Source organism: Rhipicephalus microplus, chromosome 4, assembly GCF_043290135.1.
Source record: "Rhipicephalus microplus isolate Deutch F79 chromosome 4, USDA_Rmic, whole genome shotgun sequence".
Taxonomy (NCBI): Eukaryota; Metazoa; Arthropoda; class Arachnida; order Ixodida; family Ixodidae; genus Rhipicephalus; species Rhipicephalus microplus.
In genome coordinates, this window is record NC_134703.1 from 10,443,166 (window position 1) to 10,463,909 (window position 20,744).

Consider the following 20,744-nt stretch of genomic DNA (forward strand, 5'->3'; position numbering starts at 1 on the left):
CAAGTTTCAATTAGACATACCTTCATATCACTTTGTTTTACGCTCAGCAAACAAGCATCGCTAATCTCAAGAACGTAATCCATTCAAAGCAGATTCAAAGCCTGTACTTTCCATCATTTCCATGCGAGTACAAACGCCACGGAAGGAGCCCGCGTAGACACTAGCGCCAGATTCCACTCAAGGTATTATTGTATGAAACTCTATGATCCACGCATTTCACGATCACTTGCCTCAAGCCCGTGCACAGATTAAGCTTCCTAAGCATGATACTATACTGAAGCTTTATAGTTACCCCATTAGATGGCCTGAATTTTGGGATCAGTTTAAGTCAATTGTTCACCTAAACCGATACATCACCGACATAGACAAGTTGAAGTATCTCCCTAGCTAGCTGTCGGGTGAAGTGGAAGGTGTAATTAGCCAATGAAAGTTGTAGCACAGCTATAAATCGTCTAAAAGAAAGATTTGGCCATAAGTCGCCAATTGTCAGTGACCACATGTGCCAGCTTCTAAACCTTCATAAAGTTTTGTAAAGCCCACTTATGCGAAAATTTGGAAGGGATTCAAAGGCTGTATGAAGCAGTGCCAACCCGCGTGAGATCCCTTCAAAAACTTGGTGTCCAAGAAGAAAAGTATGGAGTTATTGCTGAAAACAGCAATAATACAGAATCTCCCACAAGAAATGGTGCTCTTTTATACTTGGCGCATCTTTTCTTCTACAAGTACAAGCAGTACTGGTGGCCAACTAGATGAGTTGTCTATTTTAGATTGAAGTGAGAAGTCGGGAACAAGTGTCACGGATGATGGTAGACCGTAAAAAACGAGCCTTAACTGGCCAATCGAAATCTAATGAAGACAACGGAGGCTGTCTATGTTGACTGTAAAACTCTCTCCACAGGTTTGTACGCTCTGCGATGGCAGATATTACTCGGTGGATACCTGTCCAAGTTGGGATATTGCTTCTGAAGTGCTAGGCCATTTCATAGATCAAAGGAATTCAAATGCTGGAAGAGATTAAGCTGTGCCATGTGGGAATTGAGGCTGGCCCGCTGCCTTTGCGCGGGCTTTGCCACCTTTTCTGCCATTCTCATGTCCCGACATGTCTGCCCTCCTTTGCTGTCTGCTGCGCTGGGAAGGGCGGAGTGACGTTTAGCTCCCTCACCCGGTAGCGGATGTTGACTGTGGCGCCGCGCGGGGAGCCTCCCGAGAGGTTTTCGCGCGCTGCGTCGGTAGCGGTGAGTGCTCTCCGGGACAGCAGACGGTGAGCCACGCTATCTTTTCCGTCTGTCGACTCCCGTCACTCGGGGGCTCGTCGGACTTCGCTGACGGCGCCTCGCGCCCGAAGCGAACGCTCACCTTTTGTTGCCCCGCTGCGTACTCACGGCCGAAGGGCAGTACGGTGTCCTAGTGCGTGGCCTAGCTACGCCGACCCGTCTCCCTTCAAAGCCAACGCGAGCGCCTTTGCCCTCGCTCGAGCAACCGGGCCCTTTGTCCCGGTGTCTCCGTGGATCACCTTTACCGCGGAGGCGTGCTCGTGGCACCCTGTGTAGTACTTTGTGCCCGTGGCGTGGATAAGCCTACTTGCTTTCCCGCCGCGCCTTTTTGCAACGGTCTGTACTGCGTTTGGTGTTGCCACAATAAAGTGTTGCGACTTTGAGCAGTATCGTGTTCTCGCCACGGCGACGGTTAATGCGTGCCCTGCGGCTCGCTAAGACCGGACCCACGCTGGTGGCCGTACTCCCTCGGGATACGTGTACACCACAGCCAGGAACGACATATCACACCAGTGTGCGACAAAAAATGGAGACGAAGACGTGGGCAACTGTTTACATCTCATCTACCTCTACAGTTCGACTCAAGAATGCAGTACTTCTGCAGACTGCAGAAGTTTGGGCTCAAGGCATTGGAAGAATACACTTAGTAAGAATGTTGGTATATGGGGTCAGCGAACGCAGCTTCATCACGGAAGACTTGTCTAGGAAGCTGCAAGCCACTATAGTAGCCGAAGAGCAGCTCACTCATCTCGGGATTCCAAGCTTTTCTGGCAGCCGAGTGTGCTGTGAGCTCGCTTGCAGTGGCTGTGGCATGAACACAGTGCAGAGCGCGTGATAGCAGCATTGATAAAAATGGCTGCACGAACGCATGTGGGGTTGGAAACGCATGTGGGACATTTGCGGCGGTTATCAAAGAAAAACCGCGTGCAAGGACGTCAGCCCCGCCATTCACTCAACCTTTTTGCAGTGCAGCGAGGTCAGCATGAGTGCCGTGCTGTATTTTTGCTGACTTAACACGCGCCTCCCACAGGCGTGTTCGTGGGCGTATGTGCTCTTTCGCCCAGGTCCTTTTGTTCCACCTGCAGCATGGAATATTCCACTCTCAAAGACAGCAACGCAGCACACGCAGCAATCTCGTGCTGCTCATTTCGCTTCTATCAAGTATTGCGGATAAATGTAACGACAGGTGGTCACCAAGGGCGCTCGCATCATGTCGGTAACACGGCTATGATTGGATATGTCATGAGCGTGGTGAAATTGAATATAAGACATAGGGCGGTTTAGAATAATATTCGCAGGTGTTGCAGGCGTCATATGAGTTTTAGAATAGCATTTGCTCCTCCTAGGGAAAAGTCTAGGAACTTTCGGCCCGACCGCAAACTCAAATGCACGAAGCTATACACACAACTTCGCGGGCCGCGATCGCCGCACTCTATTTCCGATTTTCTGCAGGCGGGCCACGAACATGAACGATGGCTCGCGTTATGATGTATGCGCAGTAGCAGCGACCGCACTGCAAGGGCTCGTGGTGTGCTATTCTGAACATCCCTTATAGTACCCACACGGTGACATAACCTTTACTTCTGCCTGCGTGTGTGCATAGTCTGAGCGATAAAGCTGGTAGATGAACCATGCACTTGTTGGCGGTGCGGCATTAGCATTGCTCCTCAGCGAGTGCAATAGTGGTGGGCGGGCTCGATATTCGCCGCGGGCGTCTGTCGATCAAACTGATGGACGCGTGAACTCGGATACGAACTCGTTAATTCTGAAAAGACCCGAGTTCTACTCATGACTATGATGGTGTTGGTGTCACTGTCAAGCGTTTGATGCGGTGAACGCCACGCGGCCACAGGGAGAGAGCACCCCTGCGCACATGCAACGCGCTTTTTATTCCCCTCTGTCCGTGCACGCGCTTTTCCTGGAATGCTGACCGCGTGTCACAGAATTCGTGTGCCATGCAGACTGCGTGTCACTGGCACGCCGGGGTATGTTCCTTACAGTGCACTTGAGAGTGTTTCCGCACTCTTATGGGACGCAGACAGCGTTCTCGTCGACGAGCACCGCTTGAGAGAGCTCAGCTAATGGGCATCTTTTGCACTGCCAGTCCCCAGTCATGACAGGGTGCACTTCTGGACTCAGTGAAACGACAAACAAATGAAAGAAGATGCTTCTGGGTTGAAAACACCGCCCAACTTAGTAGACCGTCCCTGATGCGATGACTGGTTTCATCGTATCCAATGAAACGCAGCGCGCTGAGGGGTAGATTTGACTTTTTCATAGTGTTGAGTCGTTCATAAGGAGATGTCGCCAGAGTTCGGGAAGATCCCGAGTTTCGCGAAACTCGGATGATCCTGCATAGCGCCCATGGAAACTTTTCTGCACCTTGCAAATATTTATTGCAAAGTAGGTGTTGCTTTGTATAGTTAGTATGATTCAAACTCACTTAAAATAAAGGCCATAGAAGTTCTACAAATATGCAGTGACTTGTCAACATTGACAGAGGCAGGTGTACAACAAAAGGTGAAAGATAAGGACTTGGGTTTAGCTGGCGTCACTGTATTTCACCTCTTGCCTGAGTCTAGAATAGGCGGACGACTCCTTGACTGCCATTGAAACAATCATGAAGATACGAGAAGTTTGCCCAAGCCTAACAAGGAAGAAACCGCTAAGACCTTCAATATATGCCAAAACAAAACCAACATGTTGAAGCAATACTTTTTTGCAGACTAGTTGGTTCATACTTGAAAAATTGAATTGCTGCACAAACTTGAAGAAAAACAAGGGAGACAGGAAAGAGCGCAGGAAACTGCGCTCTTTCCTGTCTTCCTTGTTTTCCTTCAAGTTTGTGCAGCAATTAAATTTTTCAAAAAAACCAACATCTCTCCCCAACTGATTCAATGAACTCTTAGAAAACAGTGAACACTGTCAAGTTGCACTGCCTGGGCACAGCAAATGTTCCAAGATTGCAGACTGCAGCTTTCAAGAGGCTGGACGTTTTACAGAGAAGGCTTTATCGAGAACCAAAGCTGCAGAAGAAATATGCCACTGCGCTCTATGATGACTTCGCTGTAAGGAACACTACGGACAGTACAAGCAAACGTACAGGGAGACACAACGACGAGAACCAGCGCATTCAGCATGGCATGGCCGATGGCGGGGGAGACACAACGAGACGACACGAAACTAAGATGATAGTTTGGGTGGTATTCGACGCCTCTTCCTGAGCAAAGCATCTGAAACAACCAGTAAGCAAAGCAACGAGCAAACCATCTGAGGAGAATAGAGTCTTCACGTGAAATGCTAGAACGAAGGCAGAAATGCACATAAGTGCTAAGCAATAGCAGATACTGGTGGGGAAAAAAGTACATCCAAGAAGCTCACTCAGTGCACGTCTATGAGACTAAAAACACATATTCAGGGAAGATCAAGACATCGAAAAAAATTAATTAAATATGACAAGGCAAGTGTATAAAATGAACAAGTCACACAAGCATTTATGGGCAACAACGGCAAAGTTTGCTCGTGCAAAGCGTGCTCTTCTGACTGCACCGTGTTGCAACGACTCGTATAAATGTTGTATCACCTGGAATCAGCTGGACAAGTTTTATTATCTAGCAAATAATTGTCTCGGAAGAAGCGAACCCGGGCAAATTGCTCGGCTGGAAGATGTTAAATAATAATTCGGAAGAGCAGTGAAAACAAACAAATGACAAGTGAGCATGAACCCGAGCGTGCGCTCGCATCCCATTTTTCTTTAGTTTTAAACCCAGCCTCTAATTAACAAGTCATTCTCTACTTGTGCTCTGCTTCCTGGTTTTCTTCAACAACCAAATTTAATCTCCAGTTTCTTTCTGGGCTTTTGAACATTTTCTTTATAATTTTTTATTGCATTGCCCTTAGTGTAATCCTTATCAGTAGAGCTGTATGGATGGAAAAAGTTTGGGTGCAAAAGTGAATTCGAATATTGAAGTGTGAGACTAATCAAATTTTTTTAAAATCCTTTTTTGAATATTTCTATAATACTTTCTGAATACTGCGATATCCGAGAAAAAAATGGAGAGGATTTCTAAGGATATTCTAATAAGATAGCAAGTGTTTCTTTTTGCTAGGCTGGGTGCATGGTGTTTCATAGTTGTTCCATCAAGAATGCAGAGAACCAATTGTATTTATGTAGGTGCAACCAAAGTGTTGGCGACAACAACATGAAAGGTGAAGATGCCATTTCCTCTCCTTCCCTTTGTCAAAGCCCAAATGACAAAGGCGTGCTACATTCAAGCCCAATGTTCCGAATCTGCCTCGTAGAACATCTGAAATTTTAGATAGTAAAAATCTATGGCGTCCGACTTTTCAGACCTGCTGCCCGAAGTTCAGATACAAAACAGCACCAACTGAGCCCACACCTTTGCCACATCTATCATCTCCATGTTAGAACAAGTGCATTGGCGTCTGTAGCAGAGCATGAAATGCAGCTTTGCTGTAATATGAGAGCAATGAGCTGAAGCACTGTTAAAAATCTGAAGGGTCCACTTTCTATCAGATGGCTGTATTTGTCCTTGAACTCGAAAGCAGCGGAGCTTGAAAGGCAGCTTTGCCGCAACACGAAACTGTGATCAAGTGAAGCATATTAAAAATTTGATTGGGTATTTCCAATCGGATGTTGACCATGTATGGCTTTAGAAAATTCAGAATAGTAAACATTCCAGGGTGAATCGAATAGATAACACTATTAAAGAAATAATCATTTCCTATTTTCATGCACACCTATTAATTAGGTTTTGCTGTAGTGGAAATGATTGCCTAGAAGTGAAGCCGTTCATATGGCAAGATGGCGGCTGCAGTGGCCATCTTACTGGGGGCATGATAAAGTATCACCGTTCAGCGATTAAAAACGGACCGTTCCCTTCGCACGCCCAACGAGTTTACTGTGGAAACTTTTCTGGGTCACATAGTGCTCCAAGTGCGTCTTAGTGTTACTAATTATTAGGTGGATAGCAAAATTGTGGCTCACCCAATGGATTGTAGTCTACGACGCCCATCTGCACCGATTTATGGTTCGAGGCGCCATGATGCCACGCGGGCATTCTTGCCATTATTTGAGTGACCATATTGCTCTGTGTGCTTTTTATGCACACACCTGTGTCAATAAGTTTCACAAACAGCGATGCAGATTGTACAACAGAAATATACCGTATTTACTCGCATGATCCTCGCACTCGCAAAATTCTCGCAGCCCCCACATCGCCCAAGAACAAATATGATTGTTTTTTTTCCTCAAGTAATTATCGCACCCCCGAAAACTGCCGCAATAATATCGTCTGCTCGTTCCAGCCATTGACGATGATAGCAGACACCATCTGGCGCCATCTCGTAAGCATCAAGCGTACTATTGGACTCAATCCAATCCAAGCCAAGCCGAAGTGGCCAGTGCGCTTTGCGCGTGGCGTTGCGGCGTGTTTTGTTTGTTGTGTCGATAATCTTGGCATGTTATGGGGCGATACTGAAGTTACACGGCGGCTTCAAGTTGCAAGTGATGGATCACACGCTAAACAACGGAAACAGGGCCGCCGGTAGGCCCTTCGGAGCCTACGAGTTTTGTGTTTGCTACTGGTGACGGCAGCTGAAAGCCACCAAGATGCGTTGGGTCTGCCGTGTGCATAAAACTGGGATTGATGGTAAACTCTATTTCTTCAGAAGGAAACTGCGGACGATTCTGTTGAATAGCCATCAGCCCAATACTGAAGTCCTACGTTTACGTTTTTGAGGGCTCCTGTTAAGCAACGAACGCTACCGCTACGCCCGCAACGCCCACAAGCTTTGCATATGGTATTCTAATTCTCGACTATTTGCTTCCACTTTTTGTGTCTGAAATAAATCTTGCTTTGTGTTGAACCTCTGCTTTTATTGTTGAGGTAAGTTCTAATTAGTACTTCTTAAAGCTTGCTGTAAGTTGCTGGTGTGAGAATCCCGATTTGCAGCCACTTCATTTTCTTTTTCGCTCTCTGCGTTTTCGTGGAAAGTTTTTCCCGCGTAATTCTCGCACCCCCCAACTTTGCATTGATTTTCTGGCAAAAAAAGTGCGAGGATTATGCGAGTAAATACGGTAAATGCAGTTAGGCAGTTTTGGGTTGTTTTCCTTTTGTTTCGGTAACCTGAACTTGTGAGGGTCCACCTATATTCGCACTCAACCTATAGTCTGGTTTATACGGTAGCATTCACATCAACATATCAGAGCCGCTTGATCTTTAAGTGGGCACTACCACAAAGGAGCATGTTTCCGCCATCTTGGCAGTGGCAAAAGCTGGCTTCACTTCTGCTGGCAAGGCATTGTGGAAGCTTCCACTTCAGCAATTTCTATAATTTTCGTTCGTATAATATGAGTAAATAAGCAAACACAGGAAAAAATAATATGCACAAAGTGCCATGAGTTTCCGTTGTCTTTCTTGTCCAATGTTTATTGACACGTAAAAAAGAAGGCCTTTTCCTAACAAGTTTCTATGCTTGGTAGCGGAAAGATTTTTCTAGTATAGTGGTTGTGTTGCAATTTGTGAGTAAAGGGCAACGTTAGAAATACAAATGGTTCACAGTCATTGATGCTCACCATCTCTGCATTTCCTTGGGTGGCAGCCATGTCCAGTGGCGTCCGGCCTTTTTTGTCACTGTGGTTGATATCAGCACCGTGGGTGAGGAGGCACTGAGCTGCTTGAACTTGACCCCGACTGCAGGACCAGCTCAATGCAGATAGGCCATCCTTGTCTTGCCATAACAAATCGGCACCTGAATGAACCAGATGATCATCTGCTTGACAATGTCAAGCCTAACTGCTACAGCCCAATCTCCTGTTTTCTACATTAATTTATTGCTAAGCAAATGTTTTGCAAAAAAGTAAATGACATGTGGCACAAAAAAACAACAATAGAACACCAAAAATTATAAACATAAGTAAAGCAGCACTCAGATTTTACATTAGTGATTTTTTTATTTGTCAGTAATATTTTTTCGTTCAAGGTTTCCTGTTGTTATTATGCTCTTGATACATTCTTTTGTCGACATCGATATGAATCCAGAGTTATGTGCAAGAATATTTTGATAAATACTGATTTGTACTGTGGGATATCTAGCCAGGAAGACTTTTCCGGCTACCAGATTTAAATGGGAAAGGATCACCACTGAAAGAAAGTTTCAAGTTTGAGCTACAGACACCTGTCTAATCTAGAGTGGGCGACCACAGATGGTAATGCGAATGGCGACAAATCTTCCAGCATGTAATCACTATGCCTAACTAGTTAGGGCAAGAGAAAAGAAAAAAAAAATACGCTGCAACCGCATGCTACTTTTTACCCACCCTTGGAGAGCAGCAGCTCCAGCACTCCGACATGTCCCTCAGCAGCAGCCAGCACAAGTGGCGAGCGTCCCAGTGCATCGGTCTGCTCCAGAGCACGTGCGTGGCACAGCAGAAGCTCAGTAACTGCCCAGTGGCCTTCACGCACAGCACAGCACAAGGGTGGCTCTCCGGCATTGGAGCGCACAAGTGCCGAGGCGCCGCGTCGCATGAGCAGCGCACAGACGTCTCGATGCCCTGCCAGGCTTGCTGCCGTCAATGCTGTGTGGCCACTGAAATCGTCCTGCTTGTTCACCTGTACCTCCATCATGTTCAGCAGGAACTCACACACCTGAATTGTCAAAGGTAGGGCATTCAGAATGAAACCATTTTACAGTGCATAAATGCAACAACTTGTGCATAAGAGCACACTGACTTGCTTTTGTAGATGGTAAATGTTTACTTAAAATATTGATTACCATGTGGGGGGCAGTAACTGGAACTCTGAAGGTGCACGCCAACTATCAGCTGTGCAGCACGTTTCACAATGAAATGAGTCAACTCCACCTCCTTACGGGACAGAAGATAAGGGGCAGAGAAGAGAATGCTGTTTTTCCATTTATTGTTTTCTGCCATCCTTTGCATTCACTCATGGCAAAAGTTAGATCAATACAGCATTGCTGGGAAAGAACCATGTTCTCTTGTATTAATAAGATGTTCTGTTGATCACTTCTAATAAAGCGAATTCAATTTCAGCAACTGTATTGGACAATGTTAGCTCTTCTACATAGCAGCATGCTAGGCCAACTGAAGCATATTTACATTGCTCTTGGGCGTTCACATCAATGAGTTTGTTGAATGAGGCCAGCATGTATTCAGAGCCACAAAATTTGTCTAAGCTATTTTGTGTAAGCTAGTTAAAGAGACTAGCTGCTCCAGGAACATCTATTATCTAAGTAGGCAGGATTAGCATGAGCTAAAGCCACTAATTGGTTACCCACATAAGCGATGCTATATTTATGTAAGAAATAACACATATAGAAAGTGCTACCGAACTATGTAACATTACACTAGGCATACATTGCTTGAATCAGGCTTGAATCGCAACAAGCCAGCAATATGGGAGGCCTACCTCAATGTGTCCAGACTTTGCAGCTGTGATTAAAGCTTGCTGTGCTGCCCTGTGAAGACCCAGCGCCATGCCGAAATCATCTGGCCACTTGCATTGCACCAGGTGTGTCACCAAGTCCAAGTGGCCTGAGCTAGCTGCATGTGCCAGTGCTGAAAGGCCCTCGCTGTCCACATGGTCAATCTGCCGTTTAAAGAAGCCATCCCCGACTGTCAGCAGTGAACAGCGCATGGCTACAGTTTGTAGCAATGATGTACATCAAAAAAAAAAGTGGCGTTTCATTTGCACAGACCTCAAAATCACTCGTACTGGTGTAAAACTTATTGAGAAATTTTTCAACATACAGTCAATCCCTGATCCAACTTGAAGAGGATTGCGAAATAGTTCGATATATCATGAATTCAAAATACAAAATACACATGTTTAGGCCTAAATTGAAACATTTGAGAAGTCAGAAATTGTTACAAAAGCTAACATAACGATTCGCTCACAGTATAATAAAAAACAAGGTACGAACTGCAGGTTACTGCACTTTGTTTTGCATAAAAATGGTGTATAAACTTGTCTTGCTCCTTGCACGCCATCAAGTTCCAGTCAATCTCAATATCATTGAAGCTTTTCAAATAAACGAATTTAGCTCCTTTGGCCAAAACAAGTTTGAATGCCGCAGACTGCCGATGCAAGCTTCATAGCACGTCAAAAGGTTGGTTTGTGGCGGCAGCAAAGGCATTAGCACATTCATAACCGCACGGCTACAGTTCTGTAGCACCGTTAACGGCAGCCAAAATCTCAGCGTCGATGCAGTCAGAAAAAGCTACATCGTCATCTGTACTGATGAAGTTGCTCACTGTCTGAGATGGTGCCCGGAAATGCTGACAAGTTGTAGAATTCACTGAGGCACTGTATGCCATTGTCAGCGGTCACGACGCACCCGAAGTCGTCACCTGGCTCGCAAGGAATATTTACGAAGGTGTATTACTTGACTCGCTCCAAGCGTCAATCATAACTTTTATCGCTACGTGAGGGTCAACGTTCAGTTCACCTCCAGAATGAGGATTTATCAGGAACAAGACGAGAAGTAAACAAGACCAAAAGCCGCAAAAGACACCACGCCGAGTTCGTCCGAGTTCCCACCGTCGACATGTTTTGTGACATCAATGTCACTCGTGTTTTCACAGCTGGCAGCCACTGCTTTCAGCGGCTTTGATGCGAAAAAAAAAAGCGTAGCCTCAGAGACATACATTTTAAGATCAAAAACACTAAAAATACGTCACAAGGTTGCACATCTTAAAGGCCATGCTTTTCAGGCTCGCATGCCATTGTGCGCTAACAAACAAGGAAGGGAATGCGAACATTGCAATGAAGTCGCCAAGTCACTCTGCATTCTCATTTCAGTGCTCTCGGCAATTGAATTTTTGAAAACACTATGCCCGCAAGCTAAGACCTGCATATCGCACATCGAACGTACAGGTGTACTCGCAAGTGCCACACAGCGCACCAAATAAGCGCGATGAAATAACCCCATGTTTTCGATGCCTGCGCATGACAAAGGATCGGAATTTGTTAGAGCACAGTAGAAAATTGATCAATATTTGCTAGGAAAAATGCGATTTCTGGGCTTCGGCACGACGCATCGTTTAATATAGTGAATGTCCCGCTGTGCGGGAGTTTGATATACGAGTGCACCGGTTCCATACTTTTGCATGGGAAATTTAAGGGGATTTCTTAACTGTTCGATATAGCCTATACTTCGATATATTAGAGTTTGATAAACAGGGATTGATTGTAATAGCTTCTCAACCATATGCAAGGTAATTGACTCCAAATGGCTTCTTTAGTAGCGAAATAACGCATAAAACAAGTTCTCGTTTCAGAAGAATTTCACTTTACATGGAAGCTTTATTTTATATCTATTAGGAGTACGCATCATTCCGTGAACTTCATGTGGGTGGAGTTGTGTCATGATGCAATTATGTGAACAATATACAAACCAACAAAGCTTTTGACTCAGGCAAACGGGAATCCTCTGTACGAGGGCCTGGCCAACTGTGTGTCTAGTGCAACACCATGGCATCATAATGTTTTTCAAATTGAAAATGACATCAGTCATGACAGGCGTAGAATTCGATGGCCATTCCAGTGTGTGTAGCATTTTCAATCACATCAACTTCGTGGATTTCTCTCTCTCACATTAGCCGGTACAGTTGAGCCTCTTTGTAAGAGACAAATGGGTATAAGAGACACAAGAATGCCAACAGTAAAATACAAGTCGATAAGAACAAAATGAATACGAGGTACCCTCCTTACAAGAGACATCTCATATATAAGACAAGAACTGCTGTCCAGAGCATGCCTCTTATAAAGGGGTTTAACTGTATATCGAACCAAGTTTCCTCCAAAAGCTATCCAGTGTAGCCTGTACAATCATTCAAATTCCCATCATTGTTTCATCAAAGAAAAAAGTGGAACAAAAGTAGACGAATGAGGAAGTGCAGTTAAACTACGATATAGTGGTGCAGTCAGTTCAATTGGCAGTATTGTATCGAAACATTGCAACAGTGAAAGTCAACCATTTCAAGCATGCTCAACAAAGGCTTTTTTTTTTTTGCACGGGAAGGGCCAGAAGAATGTTTCACTAAAATGGCAGTACAAACAACTAAACTTAATGGTAACATGAAAAAAAAAAGTCTATTTTCTGTCATGCATGAACCTGAAAGAAATGCAGGTCCAACACATTGTGATAGCCAAAAAACTCTGCCGATTCAACCACATGACAAAGGACTTGGTGGAAGCTTCAATTAATCACCTCAATCTTCTTTTAAGACAGCAGAAGAACTTGGTCATATTTAAATCACATATAACATGCATTCATTCTAAAAGACGGGGCATGCACTAAAGAAAGATGTCAAGACACGTACAAAGGGCGAGCATGTTCAGGTGATATAACATGCTTTGTTATGAACGATCAAGTAAATTACAGGGGCGGTCAAAAGTTTCTAAGCCACTATTTCATGTATTCATACAGCAGTGTGGCCTGACAACTTTTGACCCCCCCCCCCCCCCCCCCACGGTACCTTTTCGAATAATGTGTCTTTTTCTTTTTTCAGTATGTATGTAAAATATAACTGTCCCTGTGGTGCCATGGATCCTTGTAATGGGAGTGGTGGGATCATGAACCTGTTGAAAGACAGCTTTTATTCACCACTCCTCTGTCTGGTTTAGAAAGGCACAAAACAAAGCTGATTGACATACTATATTGTGGTATAAAGTACATGGCACTGTATGGACATGAAGTTGTAAAATGAAATAATGCATCACATTGAGAATTTCGTTGTACTGGTATCCATTATATAAAGTTCATTATGTTATTGCAGGCACGCACCCTTGCTCCGCATGAGAGGAGGTACTTGGCGATCTCAAAGTGCCCTCGCTGGCAGGCCATGCTGAGAGCAGTGCGGCCTACATCGGAGCTAGCATTGACATCAGCTCCAAACTCCACCAGTGAAGTCACCATATCCGTGAATTTCTCATAGGCAGACACCACCAACAGAGGGGCTCGGTTCAGCCAGTGGGTTCGTGCATTGGGATCAGCCTGAGCCAGCAGCAGCAGACGGCTCACCTGCAGGGAGTGACGCTTCACAGAATGCATGGGCAATCTCAAGTAATCAATGAAGGGTGAAATGTCCACTGCAGATGCCTAGAACAGGCATTTAAATATTTCTTAAAAGCATGAAAAAATTCAGAAATAGGCCCAATAAGCAGAAAATTATGTCCAGTTTATGCTTTTATATGGGCTTGAGGGTTAAAGTTCCCAAATTTTTTAATTTTGCTTGCATTCATATACACACACATAAGAACCTACATAAAGCATGGTTGAACCCCCTAAAAATAATTTCTGGCTACGCCCCTGTGCTTGACATGTATGCTTTCGTAGGTCATCTAGCATGTGTTTATCATCATCATCATCATCATCATCATCATCAGCAGCAGCAGCAGCAGCAGCAGCAGCAGCAGCAGCAGCAGCAGCCTGACTACTTTCACTGCAGGACAAAGGCCTCTCCCATTTTACGCCAGTCAACTCGGTCCTGTGCTTGCTGCTGCCATTTTATACCGACAAACTTTTTAACCTCCCCTGCCCATTTAACTTTATGTCTCCCCCTAACCTGCTAGCCTTTTTTTGGCAATCCAGTTAGTTACCCTTAATGACCAGCAGTTATCCTGTCTAAGTGCTAACTGCCCAGTCCATGTCCATTTCCTGTGTTTATAAGGTCTGATAAATAGCAATTGCGTGTTGTGTGCACATTGCAGCATTTGGCTTTGCTGAGCATAAAGAAGGTGCTTTTATCTCAATAAAATGGGTTGTTGGGCTAGTTGGTTATTCGTCATATTGTAAGAATTAATCGCAATCTTGACTCTCGCAAACACTCACACATCCACCCGAGTAACACACACAGAGCGCTGCGTGTTGTGTGTGTTGCTCGGGTGGATGTGTGAATGCTTGTGTGAGTGTTTGCGAGGGTCGAGGTTGCACTAAATTCTTGCAAGGTTTTTTTATATAATGCAAAAATTGCAACTCTTGGATTTACACCATGAGCTGCAAGCCCCTACAACAGTTTATTTAATTCTTCTGGAAAGGAAATGTGCAACCCTCCATTTTCTACTTAAGTTGACCGGACGTGCGAGTCGAAAAATGCAAATTTTTTCCGAAATTAGTACACATTTGCTTTCACAAGTTCAGTTTCTCTACTTTCACAACAAAAAAATTGAACATTTTAACTAAACATGAAGTAGGTTAAACTGCTTTTAAAGAGCACAAGGTGGCTATTAAAAACTAAATAGAGCTCATTGCCTAGAGTCCCCAAAAAATCGTGACCTGTCTGCTTGCCATTTGATTTCTCAAAATTAGTTCACTAAGGCTCTATGCTCAAAATAATCATGATTGCCAAGCTCTCATAATGAAAGAAATCATCTAAAGAAACATCTTTTATGCAGAGATGAGCTTTCACTTACACTGTTAAAATGTGCTTTTCTCAAGACTCGCTTTTGGGCAAATTTTTGAGTTTAAACACCATGTTTTGATAGCCCGGGTGAAATACAATTTTGCCCACCTACTGTACAACATGTCGAAAATGTAAGTTTCTCTTTTAAAACTTGATATCGCCTGTATAACTGCTACAAACTTAAAGCAAGCAATTTGTATAGGCTGAGCATTCTAATAATAAGGGCTGCAGCGCGAGCACGAATGTGCTAGAAGAAACAGACAAAGTCGAGGTACGGAAGGCAAAAGAGGACAACACGAGCATTCTAAGAATTTTCACACTACAATTTTTCTTGTCCATGAAAATGTTTTATAAACACTTTTTGATAGTTATTTGCATTCCAGTTAATGTGAAGTAATCTGAGCCATTAATGGCTCAGAACAATAAAATTCTAGTGGCACAAAATGTTTGTCTGAAATTCATCATCAAAAATGCATATAAGAAAGCACTCGGCTTACCAATCACCATATCTAAAAATAGTTTGAAGCAATAGGTATGCATAACAAACTAGACGAACTTATTGAGGCTCATATAATTGCACAATATGAACGACTATCAAAAAGAGACACAGGAAGAACCATGATGCACAAACTGGGCATCACGTACGCTGGCCAAAGCGAGGATCAATACGATATCCCAAAATAAACCACAGAGCGCATCATGATACCGCCGTTACCCAGAAACATGTACCCCGAGTATCACCGAGAGCGAAGGAATGCTAGGGGGAAAGCACTACACAAGAAGTTTCAAAACGATGAGGATGCGGTCTATGTGGATGCAGCGGAGTATCCGGAGAGTCGACACATGGCGTTGGTCGCTTCAAATCAAGCGAGCCACCTGCTTGCCAGCAGTTCAATTAAGTCAGGAAGGTCTGAAATCGCCAAGGAAGCAGCCATAGTGTTGGCGCTTGCGTCTGCAACAGCCAGGGTTGTAATCAGTGACTCTAAAACCACAGTTCCTAATTTTGCTCAAGGTAAGGTCTCGAAAGAGGCAAAAACAATTTCCACCAAATTTCATGGAGAGTGCGACGTGTATGTTATATGCACGCCCAGTCACTCTTTCCTTTCGGGCAACAAAACCATGAACAATTTAGCTTGAGAGTTAGTGAGCCGAGCAGGTGCAGGAATGACGCAAAGCCCGCGTGTGGAGAGAGCGCATGGTCTCACACTATGAAAATATTAAACACTACAGATAAGGGAGGCAGCATTACCCTCCACCACTTTCCTCATTAAATAAACAGCAAGCGACAGCATGGCGCTATTACAAACAAGCACCTTCCCAAACCCAATTGCTTGCAGTCATTGCTATCCAGATCTCTACTCCGACAAATGTAAACTCTGCAATCAGCGGGTGGACCTCAAACACATTATCTGGGCTTGTCCTAACCTCGTGAAGGGGCCAAACACCAAATATTTCAAGGCACTGCAGGAGGAGACCGCACTGCTTAGCTCAAACATTCAGGACCAGCTACAAGTTATCAGGCAAGCCGAAGATGCCGCTAGGGCCCAAGGACTCTTAGCTGCCATCTAGGGGAAGGAATATATTTCCTCGGAAACTTCCCATTTTTAATAAAGTTGCTTCTCTCTTCCTTTTACTATACAACTAATTACATATTTGAAATAAGCATAAATAACTATATATACAGTGAAAATTTCATTGCCCTAGGCTACAGAATAATGCAACTTCTTTTTTCAAATCGCATCTCCCCTCAACTGAGTATATAGATGTTTAATACGTAAAACTTTAACAATAGCAGACAAGGCTATCTTGAATGAATCAATGAGCTTTAAATAGCGACTAGTAGCAGTCCAAAGAAACAAAAAAAAAGTCACAGTTTCGCCACAAGGGCAAAGCAATGAATGCGATAGCAACAACTTGGAATGTACACCACTGGGAACGGCAAGCAGATCAAAACGTGCACGACGCTGCCCAAGTACGCACAAATGAGGCACAAAACAACACACACAGCTGGACGAGAGCCAATGCTCGACAACGCTTACCGTGCCACACTTAATGCGTTGTTTAAACAAAAACAACACATTAAACACAATCACAGGTACAGATGCGCACAAAGTAACAAGCGTCCCAGTTGTTATAGTTCACTGTGTATGAAATGCGTGCTCTTCTCGGAAACGGGGCCTGTGCAGCTAGAAAAGTGACCTTCGTGGGCCCAGAAACTAACGCAATCGTTCCGGTGAAAGCCGAAGGCACACGGATCTCCCCACCGAAGGATAAGAGCATGTACAAAAGCATCTAGCCCCCCCCATTTGTGAGGCGAAGTACGATGCATTGCGACGAGCTGGGTGCTGAGCGCAGGTAGGCTTTTTTTTTTCTTTCTTTAGGTTTTCATCACGATTGGTGAACAGGGCTTTGGCAACGGCAGCGAGTGATGGCTACCTGGACTAAGGAGGCCACCCACCTAAGTGCTGAAGTACAAAGATCCTGGTACAAATAAAATTTATTCATTTAAGTTTTCATATATATAGATACGTATACATATACGGTGAATGACGCAGACGACAAAACCCAGCCGAGAGCGTTCGTATAATTGTTATCGCAATAAAAGAACAACGCACTTTGACATTCGGGCTGTATAGGTTTGCAGGAGCCACCAGTGCAGAGGAGACGCTTCCAGCACTTTGGAAGACCCACAGTGCTTGCAAGTCCCGAGGAGTGCACGACGGGGGAAGGCCACGGGAAACGTTCTTGTAAATGTGTGCCTTGAGAATGTGATGGCCCAGCTCCAGTAGCTGGCTTGGGTCAAGTGGTGCTTCAATGCGCGACATGCGCAGTGCAATTGATGCGTGCCCCGCTCTGAAACATGAGGAAGAGAGCATGTATGAAGTTAAAATAAATTTTGTTGAATTTAGTAACTCAACAACTCTTGTGGGTATTTTGATATACAGTGTAGACACCTTATAACGTAACCACTTATAATGCAGAAGCGCTTAAAATGCGGTCTTTTTCTACTCCCATTCACGCTCCCATAAAATCCCATGTATGCGCATACTGCTTATTGTGCAGACTCCCAAGGTGAAAACCAATTATAATGCAATTGCCAGAAATTGTTTGTGACAAACCCGGTAGCGAGTAGCGCAGTGTACGCTGCTGGGGAGTGAACGACGAGGTCGTTACGGAGGAGGAGGGGACACGGAGTTAACGAACAAAGGGTGGAGGGAAGGAAAAGAAAACGAAAAAAAAAAGACGGCCGGACAGTGCGCGGGCTCGCCGAGTAAAGGACGGTTGCCTCAGTGACCGATAAGCCTTTGCACCGGCGCCGACGCGGCTACAGCGCACTACATCGCTAGCGTGGCTTCGGCCGTGCGCCGCTCGACATGGCATGTGCGATCCCGTCCTTATCAACTACATGCGCTTAAGATTCCTGTTGGAAAAGACGTCGTCGTTATCACGCTTGCAACAAATATCACGTTTGCTTCCACGTCCATAAATTGAAAACCAGTTACAGTTTTATGACGCGAGCTTTCACTTTTGCTGCCAGTGCGCTGTCGTACGTAAGCGTGGTGAATTGTCGACTGTCGTTGCTGATCTCCCGGCCCCAAACGCGAACTTCGTATCACGCACCCGGTTCTTGGTTCACTGCTAGTGCGATCTTTTTGACGCCGAATACTCATGTTTTAGACAAGCTTTTCACGACAACATACCAAACGGCAAGCTAGGCTTCGATGGGTAGCGGTCGCGTGAATCTAAGTTGCAGTTTGCACCGAATCAACGAAACTCTTTGCGGTGGCCGCACTTGATGGCAAGAGATACATATCGTTAAATAGAAACGAGGGCGGCACGTGTAGTGAAATAGTGGTTTTATTATTTACCTACTGATACTGCAGTCTAGAGCAGAGACTACAGCAGGTGTGATACATTGATACATGCTATCAAAAAAATAGGCACAATAGTTTTCAGAGAAAACACACGAAGTGAAACGTACAATGCTAACAGATAACACAATAAGGTTAAAAAAATGAACAAGAACACAATGGTATTTAACATCAAATAGTAACTGTAGAAAGCAAGAGTACAAGAACAAGCTCAGTAACACAAAAAAGAATATATGTAATTTCAAGGAGAAAATGTATCAAATTGAACAGGATAATGCAATAAATTGGAACACATAATAAAAAGAAGTATATTGCCACCTAGAATTGTGAGCCGGCAAGCCCTAGCGAGCCAAAAAGGGCAAATAGAACGAAGAAGAAGTGTGGTTAGCGCCTCGTTCTGAAGATACACGCTCGTGTCTTTCTGCCCCGCTGTTCCTGTCTTGTCTCTACGGCTCTTGGTGCGTGACAAACTGGTGGAGGTGCTGGGTAATCTATGCACCGTACCTCTCCACATAGCAGAAACACAAGCGTCGTACCGGTAGTTACACCTGTACATCATGCCAGCAGAAGAATCCGAGGGCTATCCCCTGAGTTTAGACTGCTCGCAAACAACATGGCAGCTCCGACCAGCCCTACCGACACCAACCCAACTGGTACGATGGCACAACACCGCTTCATTGCACCTTACTCACACCGCGAACGCCAAATCCCTTTCATGGCACTGCACTTGAGGATGTAGAAGATTGGCTTGTTCATTACGAGTTTGTTGCCGTGCACAACTAGTGGGACGACGCAGACAAACTGCGACACGTCTATTTCAGTCTTTTGGACGGCGCACGTGTCTGGTATGAAAACCGGGCAGGTATTTTCACATCATGGGAAGACTTCAAACGCCGACTTCTTGGGACATATGCAAGCCCTGACCGTCGGGAGAGAGCTGAGCGTGATCTGCAGTCCCGTATACAATTGCCGAACGAAGGGGTTGCGATGTATGTCGAAGAAATGACGCGCCTTTTCCACCGAGCTGACCCCGACATGCCAGAAGAAAAGAAGGTACGGTACCTCATGCGCGGGGTGAAAGAGCAGCTTTTCGGTGGGCTTGTATGCAGTCCACCCAAGACTGTGTCAGAATTTCTCACGGAAGCCATCACCATAGAAAGCACTCTTAGGCACCGGGCCCCGTCATACGGGCACGTCAACGCTTCAACTACGGACTACTTAGGAGCTTTCGGCGGCCAAATGGATTTCTTCCGAGAGATCATACGTTCAGTCATCCGCAAAGAACTCCAGAAGCTGTCAGTGCCCTCGCAGCCCACTACCTCCTCGTTGTCCAGCGTTGTCCGAGATGAAGTCCAGCATGCCTTAAGAGAACCGCCTTGCATGCGGGATTATCAACCACCCGGTGACTTTCCCCGCATGTCGTATGCTCAAGCTTTGCGGCAACCTGTTACACCTGCAATTCTACATCCCACCGTGGCCCCAGCCATGCTGCAGGCGGTCCAAGCGGCGCCATATTACAGTGCGCCTCGCCTGATCTCGCGGAAGTCAGACGTCTGGCGTGCACCAGATCGACATCCTCTCTGCTTTCACTGTGGTGAAGCTGGGCACCTGCACTGACAGTGTCCTTACCGACAACTTGGACTACGCGGATTTTCGACGAACTCACCACCACCGAGGTTCGGCCAGCGGCCTCCTGAAATTGAAGAGTATGTGGCTCAAAAGCGCGGAACTTCGTCATCCTTGCACCAGTCACGCTCCCCGTCACCGCGGCGATTTTCTCCTAATTGCCACACCTATTCGAGCATGGCGCAGGGTCGGTCACCCAGTCCACGCCGGGAAAACTAACCACAGCGACCTTCGGGGGCGAGGCCGCTTATACTGGACAAGCTCAAGGCCTCCTACTGACGCTTCCGCAAACTGCCGATTCTCCGACGATGACGACACCAGCTGGTTCCGCAAAGATTTCATTAGACATTCCAGTGCTGCTCGATGGTCGCAAAGTCAGTGCTTTAGTTGACACGGGTGCTGATTTTTCTATCATAAGTGAAAAACAGGCTGCTCTCCTAAAGAAAGTGACGATACCTTGGAACCTCAGGTCAATTCGTACTGCTGGCGGGCACATCGTCATGCCACTCGGCGTTTGCGCAGCAC

The 20,744-nt window shown here is 45.3% G+C and overlaps 1 protein-coding gene across 8 annotated transcripts in view; it reads right to left on the reverse strand.

The window, feature by feature from the left end:
• The window catches only part of rols (zinc-RING finger and ankyrin repeat domain-containing protein rolling pebbles), a 469,239-nt gene that overhangs the window by 31,155 nt on the left and 417,340 nt on the right, over nucleotides 1-20,744 (reverse strand). For all 8 annotated transcript variants that reach the window (XM_075892151.1, XM_075892148.1, XM_075892147.1 and 5 more), the window contains 5 exons: nucleotides 17,337-17,574; nucleotides 13,104-13,340; nucleotides 9,725-9,904; nucleotides 8,617-8,944; nucleotides 7,873-8,048 (listed from right to left, as the gene is read on the reverse strand). In XM_075892151.1, the coding sequence (XP_075748266.1) occupies nucleotides 7,873-8,048; nucleotides 8,617-8,944; nucleotides 9,725-9,904; nucleotides 13,104-13,340; nucleotides 17,337-17,574 (1,159 nt within the window). The remainder of the gene's footprint in view (nucleotides 1-7,872; nucleotides 8,049-8,616; nucleotides 8,945-9,724; nucleotides 9,905-13,103; nucleotides 13,341-17,336; nucleotides 17,575-20,744) is intronic.